This window comes from Micromys minutus, assembly GCF_963924665.1.
Source record: "Micromys minutus genome assembly, chromosome: 22".
In the NCBI taxonomy this organism is placed as follows: domain Eukaryota; kingdom Metazoa; phylum Chordata; class Mammalia; order Rodentia; family Muridae; genus Micromys; species Micromys minutus.
In genome coordinates, this window is record NC_137957.1 from 43,020,939 (window position 1) to 43,040,184 (window position 19,246).

The 19,246-nt window shown below is 43.0% G+C and overlaps 1 protein-coding gene and 2 pseudogenes across 4 annotated transcripts in view; 2 read left to right on the forward strand and 1 right to left on the reverse strand.

Annotated features, from left to right (window-relative positions):
• WASHC3 (WASH complex subunit 3) overlaps window positions 1–14,667 on the reverse strand; it is a 38,879-nt gene extending 24,212 nt beyond the window's left edge. For both annotated transcript variants that reach the window (XM_080935061.1, XM_080935060.1), the window contains exons 1-3: window positions 14,531–14,667; window positions 14,038–14,136; window positions 1,650–1,715 (exon numbers count right to left, since the gene is read on the reverse strand). In XM_080935061.1, the coding sequence (XP_080791187.1) occupies window positions 1,650–1,715; window positions 14,038–14,136; window positions 14,531–14,581 (216 nt within the window). In that variant the 5' untranslated portion in view covers window positions 14,582–14,667. The remainder of the gene's footprint in view (window positions 1–1,649; window positions 1,716–14,037; window positions 14,137–14,530) is intronic.
• A 2,511-nt stretch (window positions 14,668–17,178) lies between these two features.
• LOC308435310 (ubiquitin-ribosomal protein eS31 fusion protein-like) lies at window positions 17,179–17,644 on the forward strand (annotated as a pseudogene). The gene has a single exon. The product of its transcript is annotated as a ubiquitin-ribosomal protein eS31 fusion protein-like (transcript).
• A 729-nt stretch (window positions 17,645–18,373) lies between these two features.
• On the forward strand, window positions 18,374–18,806 carry LOC308435164 (small ribosomal subunit protein uS11-like; annotated as a pseudogene). The gene has a single exon. The product of its transcript is annotated as a small ribosomal subunit protein uS11-like (transcript).
• Window positions 18,807–19,246: the final 440 nt, after the last annotated feature.

Consider the following 19,246-nt stretch of genomic DNA (forward strand, 5'->3'; position numbering starts at 1 on the left):
GTGTGTGTGTGTGTGTGTGTGTTTGTGTGTGTGGTGTGTGTAGCTCATTTGACTGGATTGGCTGGGTCCTCCCTTCTCACTTCTGAACCTCAAGCTTGTATGAGATGTCTTTACATTTTAACATATAATACAGCTTGCTTTTCTCTCTTTAAACATTTATCACTGAATATTACTAAAATATGCTCTCTTCATACACAACAAATGGTCATATTGTTAACATTTCAGGCTCCAATGGTAAACATTTCAAAACAAAACAAAACAAAAGATAAAGACAAGCATTTGGGTTAGACTTATAAAAACCCTTCCTGCTTTGTCCTGGTGCTGTGTTTGTCAGCTGTTTGGCTGACTGTGTGACATTCCACCACAGCAGGGAAATGCTAAGGTTAACTTGCCCACACAGAAATGAAACTTGTGTCCTTGGGTGGCAGCAACTTAAAATTCCCCACTGTTAAGTAAGATGCAGTCATAAGAAAGGGCATAAGACTCCGGGATGATAGGATCTCAGGCAGCAAAAGTCATTGCCAAGTGCTGACTGACAGCAGTGCTTAGCAAAGTGGCAGTGGCCCCAAAGTCCGAAGTGGGTATAGTTGTGACTGACACAATGTCCCCAGCATCTTCAGGGCCAGGTGTTCTAAATTTCTATGCCAGAGAAATGTTCTAAGGCAGCAGACATACTTGCTGAAGTCCAGAGGGGGCGGAGAAAGTAAATATACCTACCTTCACTTCCTTATTCTAATGTGAGCATAAAATGTCCTACTTAGATATTTAGCAAATGTTTTGATGAATTAAAATTGTTAAATTCCTACTTGAAAGCAGGGCCATAGTACTCTTATAAGGGGTATCAGGGAAGGGAGAATAAAAATTACGAAAATACTGTAGAATGAAATCCTCTGCCTCATAATCAGGAAGAACATGTACAATATTATAAACTAAACCAAGTTCAATTGAATGACAGTTATTTATCAAAATCTCTAGGCTTTAAATACAAATTAGTTTTGCTAGGCACCATGGGGCCTTTGGTTTTTTGTTTTGTTTCTTTCATTTTTGTTTTTAAGAGACAGTCTCCCTCTCTGTATGATCAGGCTGGTGTCAAACTGTCAAACTCACTATCCTCCTGCCTCAGCCTCCCCAGTACAGGGTTAGCACCATGGGCTACTGTACCCAGCTTCTCTGTAATTTGTGATTTCAAACTGGTATTCTTTCAATACTTTTATAACTTTCGAGATATATCTAAATAAAAATATCAAATAGTGTTAATAAATTTTGCTCTGGAAACATTTATGTTTTATTCTGCTTATTACATTACTGTGCTACTATTAGTACATTATAACCATGAAAAATAATTTTGAGTTTCCATTAAATAATGACAATCACATGACAGCTTAATTAACCATGTTGTTTATATTGTACTTTTAAGTCACATAATCAAAGAACCCTCAAGGAGGGGTATGTGAAGTGACAAAGTGACAAAGTTAATGTCCATAAGGAACAGCATTCATTGCCTTGCGACTGTGTTTCTTTTACAGTGCAGCGTTGTGTCACTCCACAGATACAGGGCTGGCTGATTTCATCCCCAAATACATTTCAAGCATGGCTGAGAAAGATGGTGTCCATACAAAAACATTTATCCTGTATTTGAAAATACAAACCTTTGCGTCTAAAATATTGAGAGTTGTTTCAATTTGTTGAATCCGAAGAGAAAGGTCTGCCAGTTTCTAGAAAGGTTAGAGACAGAATAAAGCGTTTAATTAAAATAGTGAAAAAGAGCAAAGAAGGGCAGGTTTGAAAACTGGAGACCATGTGATTTAAGTATTTCTAATGTTCCACTGTCTTCACAGGAGTGGGATGTGAACTCTGCCGTATTGGAATATGTCATACGGCTGTTGTATGTTCCCTAATAGAAATGCTAAACTCTCAACTTAAATTCATCGTCAGAGCAATAAACCAATAAAGCAAAATACAAACTCAGCCTAGGTCTACCTAGCACAGGACCTGAAATCTAATAGCAGCTTAGTAATTACTCACAAATGAATAAATTTTTCCGTGGAAAACAAGAGAAAGAGTAAGAATTAGTCAGAGATAGGCTTCCACAGGATCTGCCTGTAGACATTACTCAGGCAAATAAACAAGTATAGTTTAGCCCAAATCCAAACTTCTCAAGCCTGAAAAGTAAGGGGGATGGGAGCGTGAAACAGGAAGGTGTACAACTCAGAGGAATTTGAAGAGAATAAGAGGTCTACAGAGGCAAAAGGAAACATCTACTATCGAAATCCAATGCATACCACACCAAACACATCGTGCCTAATTACTCTCTATGATTATGTTGTCACCCTCTGGTCCTCGGGAGAAGGTTGTGGGGATAAAGCACTGGCCACTCAAGTCTGAGGATGAGAGTGTGCAACCCCGGCACCCACAGAAAAGGCAGGCACAGTGGTCCACCTGCAACCCTAGCACTTGGGAGGTAGACGTTGGATTTCCAGAGCAAGCTGGGTAACGGGCCAAGTTAGTGAGCACATCCAGAGTGATGGAGGGAAACATCTGCTGTCAACCTCCCGACTCCATGTGCATGCACATATATGACACATACAGTTATTCACCAACGCATATACATACTTTCACAAAGAAAAGTCAGCATTGTAATGCACAATCCATAGACATACTTACTGAATAGCTTGATTTTATACATTATCATATTTAGTCACACATTCCAAGAGGGTTGGCTTTACAGCTCAGTGGCAGCATGGGATAATGGAAAGTCCTACTGAGAGCAGAACTTTGATGCTCTGAGGTCACTTTGCCTACAATTAGGAGTAAAATGCTGACCACTGGTCAGTGCTTAGGGCTTCTTCATAGGATACTTTATTGTTCTGAGACAGGATCTGCTAATGTTGCCTAAGCAGGTCTCAAACTTGGGCTCAGGGAAGCTTCCTACCCTAGCTCCAAAACAGCAAGAGGGCAGCCTACATTACTCTACCTGAAACTGTCATGTGAAATTAAATGAAAGACGCTTCCGTTTTATTTTGTCTCTTTCATCTTTGCCCTGGGATGACAAGGAAAGCCGTAGTGGATGGTGAGACAACAACACGAGGGGACGCAGCACCAGAAGAACTGCCCTGGGCATAGCAGCTGCTCTGATGACGTAGACCAACAAGACTGGCAGAGGTGAGACGGATCGTCAGCATTACTTAACTTACAAGCTCCATTTTAGCACACAAATCATACCTTTCTCAGACCTGATGCAAGGTCCACAATTTCTTTCTTTCTTTCTTTTTTTCTTTTTGGTGGTTGTTGTTAAAGTCCATAATTTTGGTTAAATTATGTATGTCTCTAAGTGCACATGAGTGCAGGTACCAAGAGAAGCCAGAAGAGAGCGCCATATCCCCTAGAGCTGGAGTTAAAGGCAGCTGTGAATCACCCCAATGGGTGCTAGAAACCAAACCTTGGAGCTACCTCTCCAGCCTCAGAGTGCTGATTTTTTTAAACATGATCATGTAGACATCTCCAAAGATGCAGTCTGGAAATTAAATGCTCACAAGCTAAGATGTGGTTTTGGTCTCAGTTTTTGAGAAAGGGTCATACTCAAGAAGTTCAGGTTTTTTTCAAGTACAGCCCAGGCTAGCCTCAGATTCTCAGCACTACCAGTACAGCCCAGGCTAGCCTCAGATTCTCAGCACTTTCAGGACAGCCCAGGCTAGCCTCAGATTCTCAGCACTTCCAGTACAGCCCAGGCTAGCCTCAGATTCTCAGCACTTCCAGTACAGCCCAGGCTAGCCTCAGATTCTCAGCACTTCCAGTACAGCCCAGGCTAGCCTCAGATTCTCAGCACTTCCAGTACAGCCCAGGCTAGCCTCAGATTCTCAGCACTGCCAGTACAGCCCAGGCTAGCCTCAGATTCTCAGCACTTCCAGTACAGCCCAGGCTAGCCTCAGATTCTCAGCACTTCCAGTACAGCCCAGGCTAGCCTCAGATTCTTAGCACTTCCAGTACAGCCCAGGCTAGCCTCAGATTCTCAGCACTGCCAGTACAGCCCAGGCTAGCCTCAGATTCTCAGCACTTTCAGGACAGCCCAGGCTAGCCTCAGATTCTCAGCACTTCCAGTACAGCCCAGGCTAGCCTCAGATTCTCAGCACTTCCAGTACAGCCCAGGCTAGCCTCAGATTCTCAGCACTTCCAGTACAGCCCAGGCTAGCCTCAGATTCTCAGCACTTCCAGTACAGCCCAGGCTAGCCTCAGATTCTCAGCACTGCCAGTACAGCCCAGGCTAGCCTCAGATTCTCAGCACTTCCAGTACAGCCCAGGCTAGCCTCAGATTCTCAGCACTTCCAGTACAGCCCAGGCTAGCCTCAGATTCTTAGCACTTCCAGTACAGCCCAGGCTAGCCTCAGATTCTCAGCACTGCCAGTACAGCCCAGGCTAGCCTCAGATTCTCAGCACTTTCAGGACAGCCCAGGCTAGCCTCAGATTCTCAGCACTCTTCCCTCAGTCTTCCTGGTGCTCAGATTATAGCCTCGATCCCTTGGATAAAACAGTTTTAATGGCATCAATGCTAAGTTTAATCTTGAAATTCGTTCACAATAAGCAGTTATGCAAACATAAATACAAGTTATAAAACATGTCATGCTATCCAAATTATAGCCACATTCCTGAAAAATCATGGAAATTCAATTTTGGCAAATTTAATAAGTCTTGTAATTTGCTAGAGAAGAAATCTCACAACAAATTAATTCGTAAAATGATAACTTCCATTTGTGAAAAATGAGCATATTTGTTTGAGGAAAAATGAATATAGAAAGAAAAATGTGTTTGAAATTTAATACTTTATCCATGTATGTACATATACACATTCATGTGTATGTGAGAGTACACACATATGTGTGTCTATGTGGAAGCCAGAGGTCAGTATTGGCATCTTCCTTAATTGATCTCTAGGTTTTAGGACAGGGTATCGAGCTCAGCAATTCAATTAGACTGGCTGTTGAACAAACCTAGGGATCTTTATAACACAGGTTATAAGCGTATGTCCCTGCTTGACTTTTATTTGGGCTCTGAGAAATCAAGTCCAGGCCCTCCTGCTTTCATGGCAAGCATCTTATTGATGAAGCTATCACCCCAGTTCCCCAAATTTAAGTTTAGGTTTTAATATATTCCCATATAAATATACACTTCCAAATACTTAATATCATAAATGTCTGAGCACTTATGTATGAAATACTGTATCTGCAACATATCATTCAAACACACCAACTCTTATGAAGCAGGAATTATTTTGCTAATATCAAGGAGAAAAAGAAAAAGTGAGATTTCATAAAGTACAATAACCCTCACCAGAATACTTCAAATCCAGAACTGACAGAGGTTTGCTATGACATGTCAGTAAACCTGGGGGCCGCAGACTACTGTTCACTACCCAGAGTTAGTAAACAATTGACCTGTCTCCCAGAAAGCTCTGGGCATACAGATTGGAAATCAAGAGTTTACTAAAGCAGATGCCCTTTACCTGGAATTATTTTTCTAATCAGTATTAATTACTCTCATGATTAGAATATAAAACTAACTCATCACTGAGTACTGAGCTGGATTCACAGAGTAGGCTAGAAACAGAGGTTAGCGACTGAGGGAAAAGATGTCCACTTGTTTGGAAATCTACCTCCTGATAGACTGCCAATCACTTCAGAGCATTACTCTCTCCTCGTTGTGCTGGACTGTTCTGGTACCACACTCTTCCATTTGGAGCTCACTTTATCACTCTTCTCTACCACTCTCAAAGACTCAGAAGGCAAGAGTGAGTTATCCTTGCAAGACATGAAAGGCTGATATCAACATCAGTAAGAGTTAGTTTATAATATTTTTATCTAAGTACCCTCATAAATACAATTATCATTGTGGGGATGAGTATTTTGAATAGTAGTCTTTCCCTTACTATGGCTACCACCATCTAAGTTAAAGCTAGGTAAACCAGTGTAAACATAATTTCAAGAAAGGAAAAAATCCTAGCAGTTTTATACTACATTGGAGTTCTAGAAACCCTTCCAAAAAGTCTAGGTATTTAACTCATGTGAGGAGTGCTGAGTGTGGAGAAGTGATTCTCACAAGTAATACAAAACAACAGGAAATCCTGAAACCCTGAACATCTGAGATTCTCAAACCAGCCCCAGAGAAGGTTACTTAACTCCACTGTGCATAACAGGATGACACAGATTTGTAGTTATAAAACCCTGAGCATGTACAGCCACATCTCTAAGAGAATGTTCTAAAGTAGATCTCAGTGTACACTGTGTTCAGTATCCTAGAAGCCAGCAACGGAATCAGTCAATGTCTTTATTAATCTACATATAACTCTTATGCCTCCCCACTATAAAGATGTGGCAAAAACCAAAAAAGGGTTTAAGAAAGACATCATTTGTTTGAAAGTTAAGTTCAATGTGGGCCTAAAACTTGGCTATAAGAGATAAACACTATAAATTTGTTAGATGAGAACTCTCAACACCTTTGCCTGTACTTAAAGATTTTTAGAAGAGAAAGATTAGAAATGATCTGAAATCCAGTACTGTGTATAACAACTCTGGGTCAAGATAAAACATCCACATGTCTTGTTTACACGGGGTTGCTGACTCTGTAATGCATGGCTGAACAGAGCCTGCACAGATTTTACTGCAGAAAGAACTTGAGATGGCCCTGGCCACTGAGTGGTGAACTGTAGTGGCAATTCTGGAACTCTGGTTTCTTTACAAACACAGAAATATAAGAATGGGTTTTCATCTTAATCCCGGGGGTGGGGGACACAGTTGGTTCAGACTGTCCACAGCAGCTGACTATGATTTGCCTCATGCGCCGGCAGAGGCATAGCTTTGCTAGGTGTGGATAGTTTCTGCGATTGTGTGATGTTTGGAACTCAGAGGGTATATAGATGTTGGAGCCCAGAGAGGCAGGAGTAGGTGGTTGGTGCTCATTCAGGAGGCTTGGTTATGGTTTGTTAGTAGTTGTGTTCAAAGGACAAACAAGAAAGCAATTAGATCCAGGGATCTCTCTCTCCCCCTCAGCCCCCGCCTTTATCCTTTCTCTTCTATTTAGTGATGGGGGTGAGCAGGGGTGGGGTGTGGGATGGGGAATAAAGGGTGGGAAAAAGAACCCATCAAATAGTGAGGAACAGTTAGAGGGGACCATCATAAAGTGTGCTGACTGGAACAGAACAAAGATGTTTACTGAGGATTTGTGAAGGAAGAGGAGATGACCCGAAAAGCTTTGTAACTTGGGTCTGATTCAACTTCTTTCCTTTCTCTGGCCTCTGGTCTCAGCAGGCAAAGAAGAATTATTTAGAAAGTAGTCTGGTATGCACAAAGTTTTAAGAAAGTTGATTTCTTTACAAAAGATACAAAGAGAGTCCTATACTCTTTATCAGAGAATTCTAAGAAACAGAATGACAGATGAAGAGCTCAGTTTGCCTCAAATTTAATCCCAGTTGAGGTCAAAAGTGTTACATTTGTGCCAGACTTAGATGAGATCAGGGTGATGGTGGGTCTTTCTCCCTGCAGCTCACTCCTAATTTTGAAAAGCAATAACTGGTGCTTTTTTATTTAAGGAAAGCTGTCATTTTGGTTTCTGTTAAGGCTTGCCAAACAAGGACAATAGGCTTCTCGGGGGCTATTCAGATTAAAAATGATTCCAGAAAGCGACACTGAGACACATATATAATATCTTCAGAAGTTATACTACTTTAGTAGATATGGAACAACAGAACTACAATACAGAGTAGAAAGTCTATAGTTCTTCACTTCGATAAGGGCTGGAATCTCAGTTTGGTTCCCTGATCTCTGTACTTCTACAGCTACAAACCCCAGGGACTCAGATGCCTGTGGGATGAATGGACAGAGAACAAACCAGGTCACACTCCGGTATCTTAGTATATGGAGATGCCAAAGAGAGATGCCTGAACCTGTCCTAAAGGAAGGATTGTGATGACTAAACACATCTAATTCAGTTAGAGTTCATTACTTACTGCCTTCTCCCAGCAAACAGCCTACAACTAACAAAAGTATAAAAGCCACCAAAATATCAAATGTAAAAATAATGAATCATATAGTCAATTATCAAACATAAAACAAAAAGGCTGGATACCAGAGAGATGGTGACCTAGGACTTTCAGTACCCTTGTATGAGCAGTGGCATTGATTTAGTCAAAGAGCCACACCCAAAGACACTTCCACAAGAGCAGTGTGTGTGTGTGTGTGTATGTATGTGTGTGTGGGTGTGATGTAATGTGTGCACAATGTGGTCAGCTTTACTTTCCTGGGCTCACCTCCCACCAAACCCCAAGTGGAGAGGAAACAACTCTACTTGGGAAAAGGTAGGGAGTGAGAACCACCCTCTTCCTCAGAACTCATCACAAGGACCTCCCCAGGCAAATCCAGCACTGGACAAGCCCCAGTGGCTCTAGATACCTAGTACCACTCATTATCTGGTCAGATTTCAGAACCTCAGACTTCACTGCCAGGTCAACCCTAGTGGTCTAAACCACCAGATCAACCAAAGATTCAAGAGAGCCCCAGGGTCAGGCTACTCCCCACAGACTCTGTCTCCACACACAATAGGGCCCTGATGTCCCAGACACAACCTTTAAACTAGCCTGAAGAAATGCAGGTCTTAAGTCTGCACTACATTCTAACCCAGCCCAAAGTCAGGCAGAGCACACTACCTAAGCTTCAGGCCTGTCCAGCTCCAGGTTTATGTTTCTGACTTAAGTCATCATAATGATACCACTGAACACAGTGGGGTCATTCCCTGCAGCTTTATATCCAGTCTGGCTATAGATCTTCAGGCTCTGATGGACTCAGCCCAGGACAACCTTCACAGACCTATGATTCAGGCCAATATATGCAGTCTCTAAGACAGTTTCCACAGCAACAAGTTCCAGACCTCCAAACATGTGGCCCGTAGTATCAGCACCCATTATCCTATACTCTAGACCAACCTTGTGGATGTAGGCCCTGTGCTTGGCATAGTACCAAACTAGCCACACCGACTCAGAATCCAGGCAAAACCTAAGCAGACCTTAATGCCCCCAACACTAAGGCTCTTAGAAGACCCTGCAGATGTAACCATCAGATTATACAGAGTGGACCAGGCCTACCCTTCAGATTCAGGCTTTCCAACATATCCCAGAGGGGTTAGGAGTGGTCAGGTGCACAGCCTGACTTTGCAAACTCAGACTCAAGGCCAACTACAAGTCTAAGTCAGTCTCTGAAGACTTGGTGTTTAGGATGGTTTCTTAGAGACCAGACTTTATGTCTTCCCTTCAAGATCCACATCCAAAGCCCACCCCATAAGCTTATCAGTAAGTCCATCTCTCTGGATCCAAGCTCTGTGAAGAACCAAGAATGTGAGATCTGTATTCCAAATGCTATAGAGCACTGATGAGAGAAATCAGATACAAATGAATGCAAAGACATCCCGTGTTCATGGGTTTGCAGAATATTGCTAAAATGTACAAATGACCTAAAAGTGGTTTATAGATATGACAATCTCTATTAAAATTTCAGTATTTTTCACAAAAGTAGAAATTGTAAAACTTTATATAGGGACACAAACACACACACACACACACACACACACACACACACACACACACACACACACATACAGATTCACATAACGACGGCAAATCTAGAAGCATACCCGGAAGCATCACATGACCTAGCAGAGATGGGGGTTATACAGGGCTCACCAACAGGGACTGTGGCTCTCTAAGGCTGACCAGGCTCTGGTGGCTGCTCAGTGCCACAGGCTGCTGAGTGCTAGAGACCAACGGCGAGCCCCTGACATAGCACCATTCCCCTGGGTAACCAGCCAGCTACCTGGTGGAAGGCTTACTACACTGGGCTATTTTCTTTCTGGAAAGTTCAATGCTTTGTCCTTACTGGAATAGGTACTTCTTCTGGTCATGGATTTGCCTTTCCAAAAAGTAATGTCTCTGCCAAACTACCATCGTGGGCTCAGAAATGCCTTATCCACTGTCACAGAATTTCACACAGCATCCTTCTGACCAAAGAAATCACTTCATAGCCAGAAGTGTGCAACTGTGGGCCCATGCTCATGGAACTGGTCTTACCACGGTCTCTACCACCTTGAAGTGGCTTGTCTGAGAGAAGGGTAAAATGGCCTTTTGAAGACAGAAACAGAAATGAGGTGGTATCAGACTGGAGGATGGGGCAGGCTTCTCTAGAAGGTAGTATATGCTTTGAACTGATTCTTAGTACGGTTTCTTCTACAGCTAGGATTCATAGGTCCAGGAATTAAGGGGTAGAAACTGGAATGGTTCCAGTCACTACCACTCCTAGTGACCCACTAGGAAAAACTTTGCTTCCTGTTCCTGTGACTCTAAGTTCTGCTAACCTACGAGCTTACGCAAATTTAAAAACTGATGGCAAAGTTATACAGTTCAAAACAGTATGGTACTAATAAAAACAGGCTGTGGAACAGAATAGGGAACCCAAAATAAAGCCCAACATTTATGATCAGTTGATTTTCACAGACATGCTAAGAACACACAATTGAAAAAAGGGGAGTGGCAGTTTCTCCAATAAGTGGTGTGGGACATATATAAGCCAAAGAATACAGAAGCTATCACACACCACACACAAAAACCAACACAATAGGAATAGAACAGTCACATGTAAGGCCTGAAACCAGAAAACAATCAGAAAAGGAAAACACGGATGGAAAGCCTTGGGCAGTGGTACAGACAATAATTTCTTTGAAAATGACCCCAAAAGTCCAAGCAGCAAAAGCAGAACTAGCAAATGTACTTGAAGCAAGCTTCTGTGCAGAATGGAACTGTAGGCAGGGGTGAAGACCCCCTGTGGCAGGGGTGAAGATCCTCTATGTCAGCCATATGAAATAGGGGCTGTTTACAAACTGTCTATAGCACCGTGGTAGCCAAATTTATGAAGAACCATAATTCAGTATTTAAAAAACCAGATAATTCCATTTTAAGAAATGGACAACAATATCAACCAATCAGACTCCCCAGAGCTCCCAGAGCCTAAACCACCAACCAAAGAGCACACATGGAGGGACCCATGGCTCCAGCCACATATGTAGCAGAATATGGCCTTATCGGGCATCAAAGAGAGGAGAGGCCCTTGGCCCTGTGAAGGCTGGGTGCCCCACTGTAGGGGAACGCTGGGGTGGGGAGGTAGAAGAGTGTGGGTGAGTGGGTGAGTGGGTGGGGGAACACTTTCATAGAGGCAGGGGGAGGGAGGATGGGATAGGAGGATTCCAGAGGAGAAACCAGAAAAGGGGATAACATTTGAAACATAAGTAAAGAAAATATCCAATAAAAAAAATGAACAAAGAACCCGAACTGATAATTATAGAAATTAAACGGATACATGGAGGAATGTTTAGCATCATTTATCATAAAGGAAAATGCAGATTAAAGTGAAGTGAGACCTCACATCACATCGTTAGAAGGTTAAGGATAGAAGATTAAGGCCACTAGGTTAAGACACAAGAATCAGCACGAAGGCAGAGAAAATGGCAGCTCATTTACACTGTTGGTAGGAATGTAGGTTAATGTAACTGCTTTGAAAAACCAATACTGAAAGTCCTAAAAGGAAAAAAGGAAAGTGTAACTACTTAAAGATCAATGGTGCTCCTTCTGGTTACATGGTCAAGGGAAGAGGTGTTGGTATGTGAAAGCGGCAGCGCACGTTTTGTGCACTGTGGCATGATTCAGAATCAACGTAATCTACTAACAATGACTGGACAGACAGCAAGTCACGAATATACACGAGGGAGAAGTCCAACCTTACGAAAGGAGATCTGTCACCTGTGACAGTAAGGATGCACTCACAGGACATGAGGAAGTGAGCTAAGCCAGGCACAGAAAGACACACACTACACCATCTCACTTCCATATGTGGTATGTATGCACATGTGTATATGTATACATAAAATCACTCTTGGCCCTAGCCAAGTTGAGAGAGCAAGGTGGTGTGTGTGTGTGGTGGGGGGATATAGGAGGAGTTTGAGAGAGGTCAGAGAAAGGTGAAAATAATGTAATTTTAGCTTATTTTTCAAAAATAAAAACAAAATAGAGTAAAATGCCATTGATCAGAGGTGGGATGGAAGAGGTGAGGGGCCCCGGAAGGTGTTGCAATCTCAGGAGAAAGTGTTTGCTGGACTCACTGTACACTACAGTGACTGCACCTAACAGCAAAGTACACTCTCAAGAATAAAGAGACCCCAGTTTTCTTTCTTTTCACACACAGCAAAGTACAGGAGGCAGCCCGCATGAGATTTATATAGTCCGTAGTTTGTACAAGAATCAAAAACGGCACATTTGATTTCATAAAGACTTTGCAGTTTTCACTTGTCAGAATAAACGGATGAAAAAGAGCAAAAGGCAGTAGGCTAACTTTGTATGATCTGAGCTTTTCTCCAACAAACTTTTCTCAGTTCAGGGAAACACTAGGGGATACGGACCAACTGTTGGGAAGGGAACACTGGTAGTGTAGGAGATGGGAGGGGACCGTGTGGCTCCGAAGTCACTGCTGCAGAAGCTCTCAGTGAGGTGACACTCGCCATCTTTGATCCTGGTTGTTAATAAGCAGCACCCACTTCCCAGGCAGCGGAAACTGGGGGGATTACGAAGATTCGGGGTTATCCTCACCTCAGAGCAGCTTATTGCAAATTGTTTCCCCACCCATTTGCTAGTTTTATTTAAGTCAATAAGGACAACTGCACAACTAGAGGCAATGAATATCTGCTTTCTTCTGCTGGCAACCACAGCCTCTATATACTCTACCCTAGATTCAAAAGGGTCATATAGGAACTGGAAGGTGAAAAATCCCTTTACTCAGTGGGTTTCTTATCCTATTTAGAGCAGCAACAGTGTGAGAGCAAAACAGTCTAGACAGATGGCTCAGCAGTGGAGAGCACTTGCCCTGGCAAAGGACCCAGGATTGATTGCCTGCACCTACAGGGTGGCTCCTAACTGTTCCAGAAAGCCTTAAGCTTTCTCTGACCTCCGTAGACACCAGATACAAGTGATCGAAACACTCACTTATACATATAAAATAAAATAAGTAAATCTTGGATTTTTAAACAGACCAAAAAGAAAGGAGAGAGAGGGCTGGGAGCAAGCACCTAGTCTTGGGACTGTTCAAGTACAAACCACTCAGAACTGAGTTCCTCATTGCACCAATAACTCCATTGTCCTTTCATTTGTCTCAGGGGAGAAGCTGAAGGAATTCTGATAAAGAAATAAAAACAATGGCTGGGGGTGTCGCTCAATGGCAGGGTGTGTGTGTAGCATGCTCAAGGTCTTAATCACAACCCATAAAATAAACAGCTCAAATTTTACTCAAATGGGAAGTTTCCTGTCTCTGGGCAATTCCGATTAACCACCACACATCTAACATAAGCTCTGTTTTGTCAAGGATAAAGCTCACATAGGGCAATATATGAGCATAGAATATTAAATAGATCCAGCTGTGTATTGTCCAGAACTCTACTTTTTTGTTTCCTTTCTTAAATTCAGTTTCAAATTTTATCCTCCTTAAAACAAACAAACAAACAAAATTGTTTTTCAAGATCAGGAGAGGTTCCTAATTCTTCCTTCGTAAGTCATTCTAGGCTACCTCTGTGAAGCGTTTTTGGCTCAAAGGATGCAAAGCAATTCAATATAAACTGAAATATATATTTTAAATGTAAGCTCTTGAGTAGAAAGATGAAAAAGAAACACCTTAAAATAAAAAAAAAAAATCAACTGTGAAATTCTGGATTTCCTTTTGTTCTAATAACTACAACAAACTTGGCTGATCTATCTCACAGAAGCTTCTAGAATACTAATTTGGCTGAGGTAGGGCGCAAGACTGATGGGGACAGAATCAGAGGTGCTAGCTAAGGCCTTAAGACATTTGAGTATCATGGCAAAGTGAACACATGAAGGCTCTAATTCTTGTTGGCTTCATTTGTTAACAAGAAAGGTGGAAGCAACTTCTCGGCCGCTCCATAAACTAGTAGCCCAGGACCTACCTCCTCACAAACTGCGGAAAATCGGTTGAGAAACTGCACAGTGTGCACCACAAACTGGTTTAGAAATGCCACGGTTCTTTTCTGTTGAATGGCTGGCACCTGTGTCATGTAAAAACAAACACGATTCTTACAGGAGAAACATACCCTGTGCAATCCTTTGCATATCTGGATTTCATAGAGGGGACATGAATTTAACGAAGGGGTGAGAAGGTCGAGTAAGAGGTTAAGTGTTAAGAGGTGGTACTATCTCCAGACTGTCAACCTTGGGCGTAGAGACACGTGATGTGGGAAGCAAAGGCTGCATAGCACACCAACTCTTCTTAGCCCAGGAGGGACCCCTTTCAAAGTGGACTGCGGGGCTCTCCCTTCCCTAGGCTAGGGAAATAGGGGCTCCGGATTGGGCCTGGAGAGGTGGCGTCTCCCTGGGAACCGGGGCCCCTTGGCCAAGCCTCCTTCCCTGTTCGTCGGAAGCTCAAGTCCATCTTTTACAAACCTTGGTCAGGTCTATGCCTGACCCCATGAGAGGAAGCCCATCCTCATCCATCTCCTCAGCGGATGGGGACCCCGGGGCTCAGGCACAAGCTCCTCCCAGCCCGGTAGAAAGCCCAGACTCCTTTCCCAAGTTCCTGCCTTCGGGGCCTTTCCGGAAGAAAGAGCGTGAGTTCACCAATCAATCGGTGACTTAGGAGGGGCCGCCCCGCCCCCCTCGCCTTCGCTCAGCATTCTGGGATTTGTAGTTTATGAGGGCGTATGGCGTTCAAGGCAGAGGGAAAGTTTGGTGGTGTAAGCAGAAATGCCTGGAAGTGGAGAATAATTAGAAACAAGACAGAAGCAGACAGGAAAAGCTGACAAAGGGCCTTTTATGTTAGAATAAGAGTCATGTTTTTCTAAATATGACTCATAAACCTCTGTCTGGGAGTGTTTCTTAAAATGCCCATTCTAGAGATTAACCTCAGACAAGCCAAATCAGGATCTTTTGGATAAACGTTGATACTTGCATCTTAAATACCACTCCCTGGAATTTTTCTTTATTGTGTGACCTGCAGCAGTGAGCTCTTACTGTCAGGTTCTATGGGACCTCACTGACCAATAATAGCTCTAAAAGAGGTAATTCCTCCCTAGTACAAGGCTTTTTGTTAGCCTGCAGTGTTTAATGTGGGCATTGCTGCCTTATACTAGGGCAGTTTCATTAAAATTATATATTCATATTGTATTAGTCAGGGCTCTCTAGGGTCACAGAACTTATGGGTAGTCTCTATATAGTAAGGAAATGTGTTATGATGACTTATATTCTGTAGCTGAACTCCCCAACGATGGTCAGCTGGGAACAGAAGTCCAAGGATCTAGCAGTTGCTCAGTTCCACAAGGCAAGCAGGTGAAGAGTGAATCCTCTGGAATAAAAACCTCTAGGCCAGCAGAACCTAGAGTTGTGGGGCAGGCAGCAAAAATTTCCTAGAGGGTCACTAGGAGTGATAGTGAGTGGAACTATTTCTTTTTCCACCCCTCGATTCCTGGACCCATGGATCATGACTATGGATATCATATATCAGACACTGATTCAAAGCGTATGCTGCCTTCTGAAGAACTCTTCCCCAGCCCTCCATGCTGCTGCCACCTAATTGGAGCTGTAACTGTGTCTTCAAACGGCCATTCCGTCTTTCTATCAGACCAGCTGCTTCAGGATGATGGGGAACATGGTAAGACCAGTGGATTCCATAATTGTGGACCAACTGTCACACTTCTCTTCTGGCTGTGAAATGAGTTCCTTGGTCAGAAGCAATACTGTGTGGAATGCTATGACGATGGATAAGGCATTCTGTAAGTCCACACATGAAGCATTGCATGGAAAGGCAAATTTATAACCAGAATAAGTATCTACTCCAGTAAGAACAAAACATTGTCCTTTCCATGAAGGAAGTGGTCCATTGTAGTCAACCTGCCACCATGTTGCTGGCCGGTCACCTCGAGGTGCCATATCTGGGACTCAGTGTTGGACTCTGCTGTTGGTAGATCTGACATTCAGCAGCAGCTGTAGCCAGGTCAGCCTTGGTGAGTTGAAGTCTGTGTTGTTGAGCCCAAGAGTAACCTCCATCTCAGCCACCATGGCCACTTTGTTCGTGTGCCCATTGAGCAATGACAGGGATGGTTGGGGAAAGAGGCTGGCTGTCTACAGAATGAGCCATCTTGTCCACTTGATTACTGAACTTCTCAGCTGAAGTCAGCCTTTGGTGGGCATTTACATGGGACACAAATATCTTCACACCCTTTGCCCATTTGGAGAGATCTATCTACATATTTCTTCCTCAGATGTCTTTCTTACTAGTTTTCCAATTCTGATCTTTTCAAGTCTCTGACCACTGAGCTGATCCTTTGATCTACTTGAGATATTTAGAACTTTAATAACAATATCATATCATCTAAACTTTGTTCCATTTATAGAGCACAGGCAGCACAGACTTAATATAAATCCCAAGGGTCCTAGGTTTTTCAGATTGGTAAATTAGCATTGGATTCAATGAAAAAAAACCCAGATTCCTTAAGCCCTAACAAGAGAATAAGTCTGGCATTCAGGGTTTTGACAATGTCACTGACATTTGTCTGGCTATAAAAGTCTGCCATGGCATTTTCCAGTAGAAGACTGCTCCATCTGTGTTGAAAGCCGGTTGGCTAGTATGGCCGCCTTCCTCAATGAGCCTTTCTAGACCTTAGGGATAACTTGCTACAGCTTCTGAATCAGCACTTGCCAACAACTTCATCGAGAAACTTCTACTAGCATCAAGATGTCTTATGTGGGGCCTTCCCCTGCCTCAATGTTCATAGAACTGAAGATAATCAAGGACTTGTTCAGGATTAGGCTTTGACTAAGGAGGATATGGTGGCTGGACGGATTTGCTATGCAGACCAATAGCTTTCTCCATATTAATAACAAGGCAATTTTAGGTTGGTTTTTATTACCATTCATATTCGTTCCCCTCAAAAAGTTCTTTTCAAAAAGTGTTTTTTTCACTTGCAAGTTTTAGCAATACGTATTATAAAAACCAATAAGTTTTTTTTTTTTTTTTTTTTTTTTTTTTTTTTTTTTTTTTTTTTTTTTAAAGTAAGGCTTTCTGATCCACCATTTTGGGTGGAGCTGCTGCCATGATGCAGATTTTTGTGAAGACACTTACAGGCGAGACCATCACACTCAAGGTTGAACCCTTGGATCATATAGAAAATATAAAGGCCAAGATCCAGGAAAGAAGGAATTCCTCCTGATCAGCAGAAGTTGATCTTTGCTGGTAAGCAGCTGGAAGATGGTTGTATTTTGTCTGATGACAGTATTCAAAAGGAGTCCACGTTTCATCTTGTGTTGAGACTTCATGGTGGTGCTAAGAAAAGGAAGACGTCTCACACCACTCCCAAGAAGAACAAGCACAAGAGGAAGGAGGTTAAGTTGGCAGTGCTGAAATACTATCAGGGGGATGAAAATGGCAGAATCAGCTGGCTTCGTCGAGAATGTCCTTCTGATGAATGTGGTGCTGGAGTTTTCATGGGTAACCACCTTGACAGGCATTACTGTGGCAGGTGTTGTCTGACTTACGGCTTCAACAAACCAGAGGACAAGTAGTTGTGTATGATTTAATAAAAAGAAGGAACTAAAGAAAAAAAAAGTAAGTCTATCTTTTAAAAGCTTTTATAACTTGACTGTTTGGTAGAATGTTCATAGCTTTGGGCTGGTCTGTGCTCTCTTCACACCTTCCCCAGCATCCTTAACTCTTTTACCATTTGGTTTTAAATGAGATAGTGGAGATTCTTCTTTCATGTGAGAACGTCATAGACCACCATGTGTGAATTTACTGGTTTCATTTATTTTTGCTATTGTATGTATGTATGTGTTTGTTTATTTATTTATTTGCTTTATATCCTGATCTCAGCCCCTTACCTCCCGGTTATCCCCCAAGAGAAAAGGGTCTCCTGGGTATCAACCCATTCTGGTACATTAAGTCACTGCAGTGTTAGGTGCATCCTCTCCCACTGAAGCCCAGTTAGGAGAACGGGATCTTCAGGTAGGCAAGGGTCAAGAACCGTCCCTGCTCCATTTGTTGGGGGACGTGCATGAAAGCCAAGCTGCCCAGCTCTTACATGTGTATAGGGTCCTAGCTCCAGCCTGTGCTTGTTCTTTGGTTGGTGGTTCAGTCTCTGGGAGTGACCAAGGGTCCAGGTTAGTAGACTTTATTTGTCTTCCTGTAAAGTCCCTGTTCTCTTCAGGTCCCTCAGTCCTTCCCTTAACTCTTCCATAAGACTTCCGAGCTCCCTCTCTCTGTTCGGTAGAGGAGTCTGGAGACGACATTCAGAAATGGCACCTCGCAAGGGGAAGGAAAAGAAGGAAGAACAGGTCATCAGCCTTGGACCTCCAGTGGCTGAAGGAGAGAATGTATTTGGGGTCTGCCACATCTTTGCATCCTTCAATGATACCTTTGTCCATGTTACCAATCTTCCTGGTAAGGAAACCATCTGCCGAGTGACTGAAGGTAAAGGCTGACAGAGATGGTCCTCTTCATATGCAGCCATGTTGGCTGCCCAGAATGTGGCCCAGAGGTACAGGAGCTGGGCATATCAAACTCTGGGCTACAGGAGGAAACAGGACCAAGACCCCTGCACCTGGAGCCCAGTCAGCCCTCAGAGCTCTTGCTTGCTCTGGGATGAAGATTGGGCAGACTGAAGATGTCACCCCTATCCCTTCTGACAACCCTGGAAGGAAGGGTGGTCGTCGTGGTCACCATCTGTGACTTCTCAAGCTATTTTCTGTTTGCTAATAAATTGCTTTGTGTAAGCTAAAAAAAAAAAAAAAAAAAAAAAAAAAAAAAAAAAAAAAGACTTTCGAGCTTTATGGCTGTGTGTTTCCATCGGCTGCTGGGTGGAGCCTCTCAGAGGACAGTTTTGCTGGGATCCTGTCTGTAAACCTAACAGGGTATCATTGATAGTGTCAGGGATTGGTTCTTGCCCTTTGGTTTTTGCCATGGACCAGTCATTGGCTGACTATTCCCTCAGTCCCTGTTCTTTGTCTCTGCAAACCTTTAGGCAGGACACATTTTGGGTCCAAGGTTTTGTGGGTGGGTTGGTGTCTTTATCCCTCCACTGGGAGTCCTGCCTAGCTACAAGAGATGGCCACTTCAGGCTCCTATCTCCCATTGGTACGAGTCTCAGCTGGAGTCACCTGAATAGACCT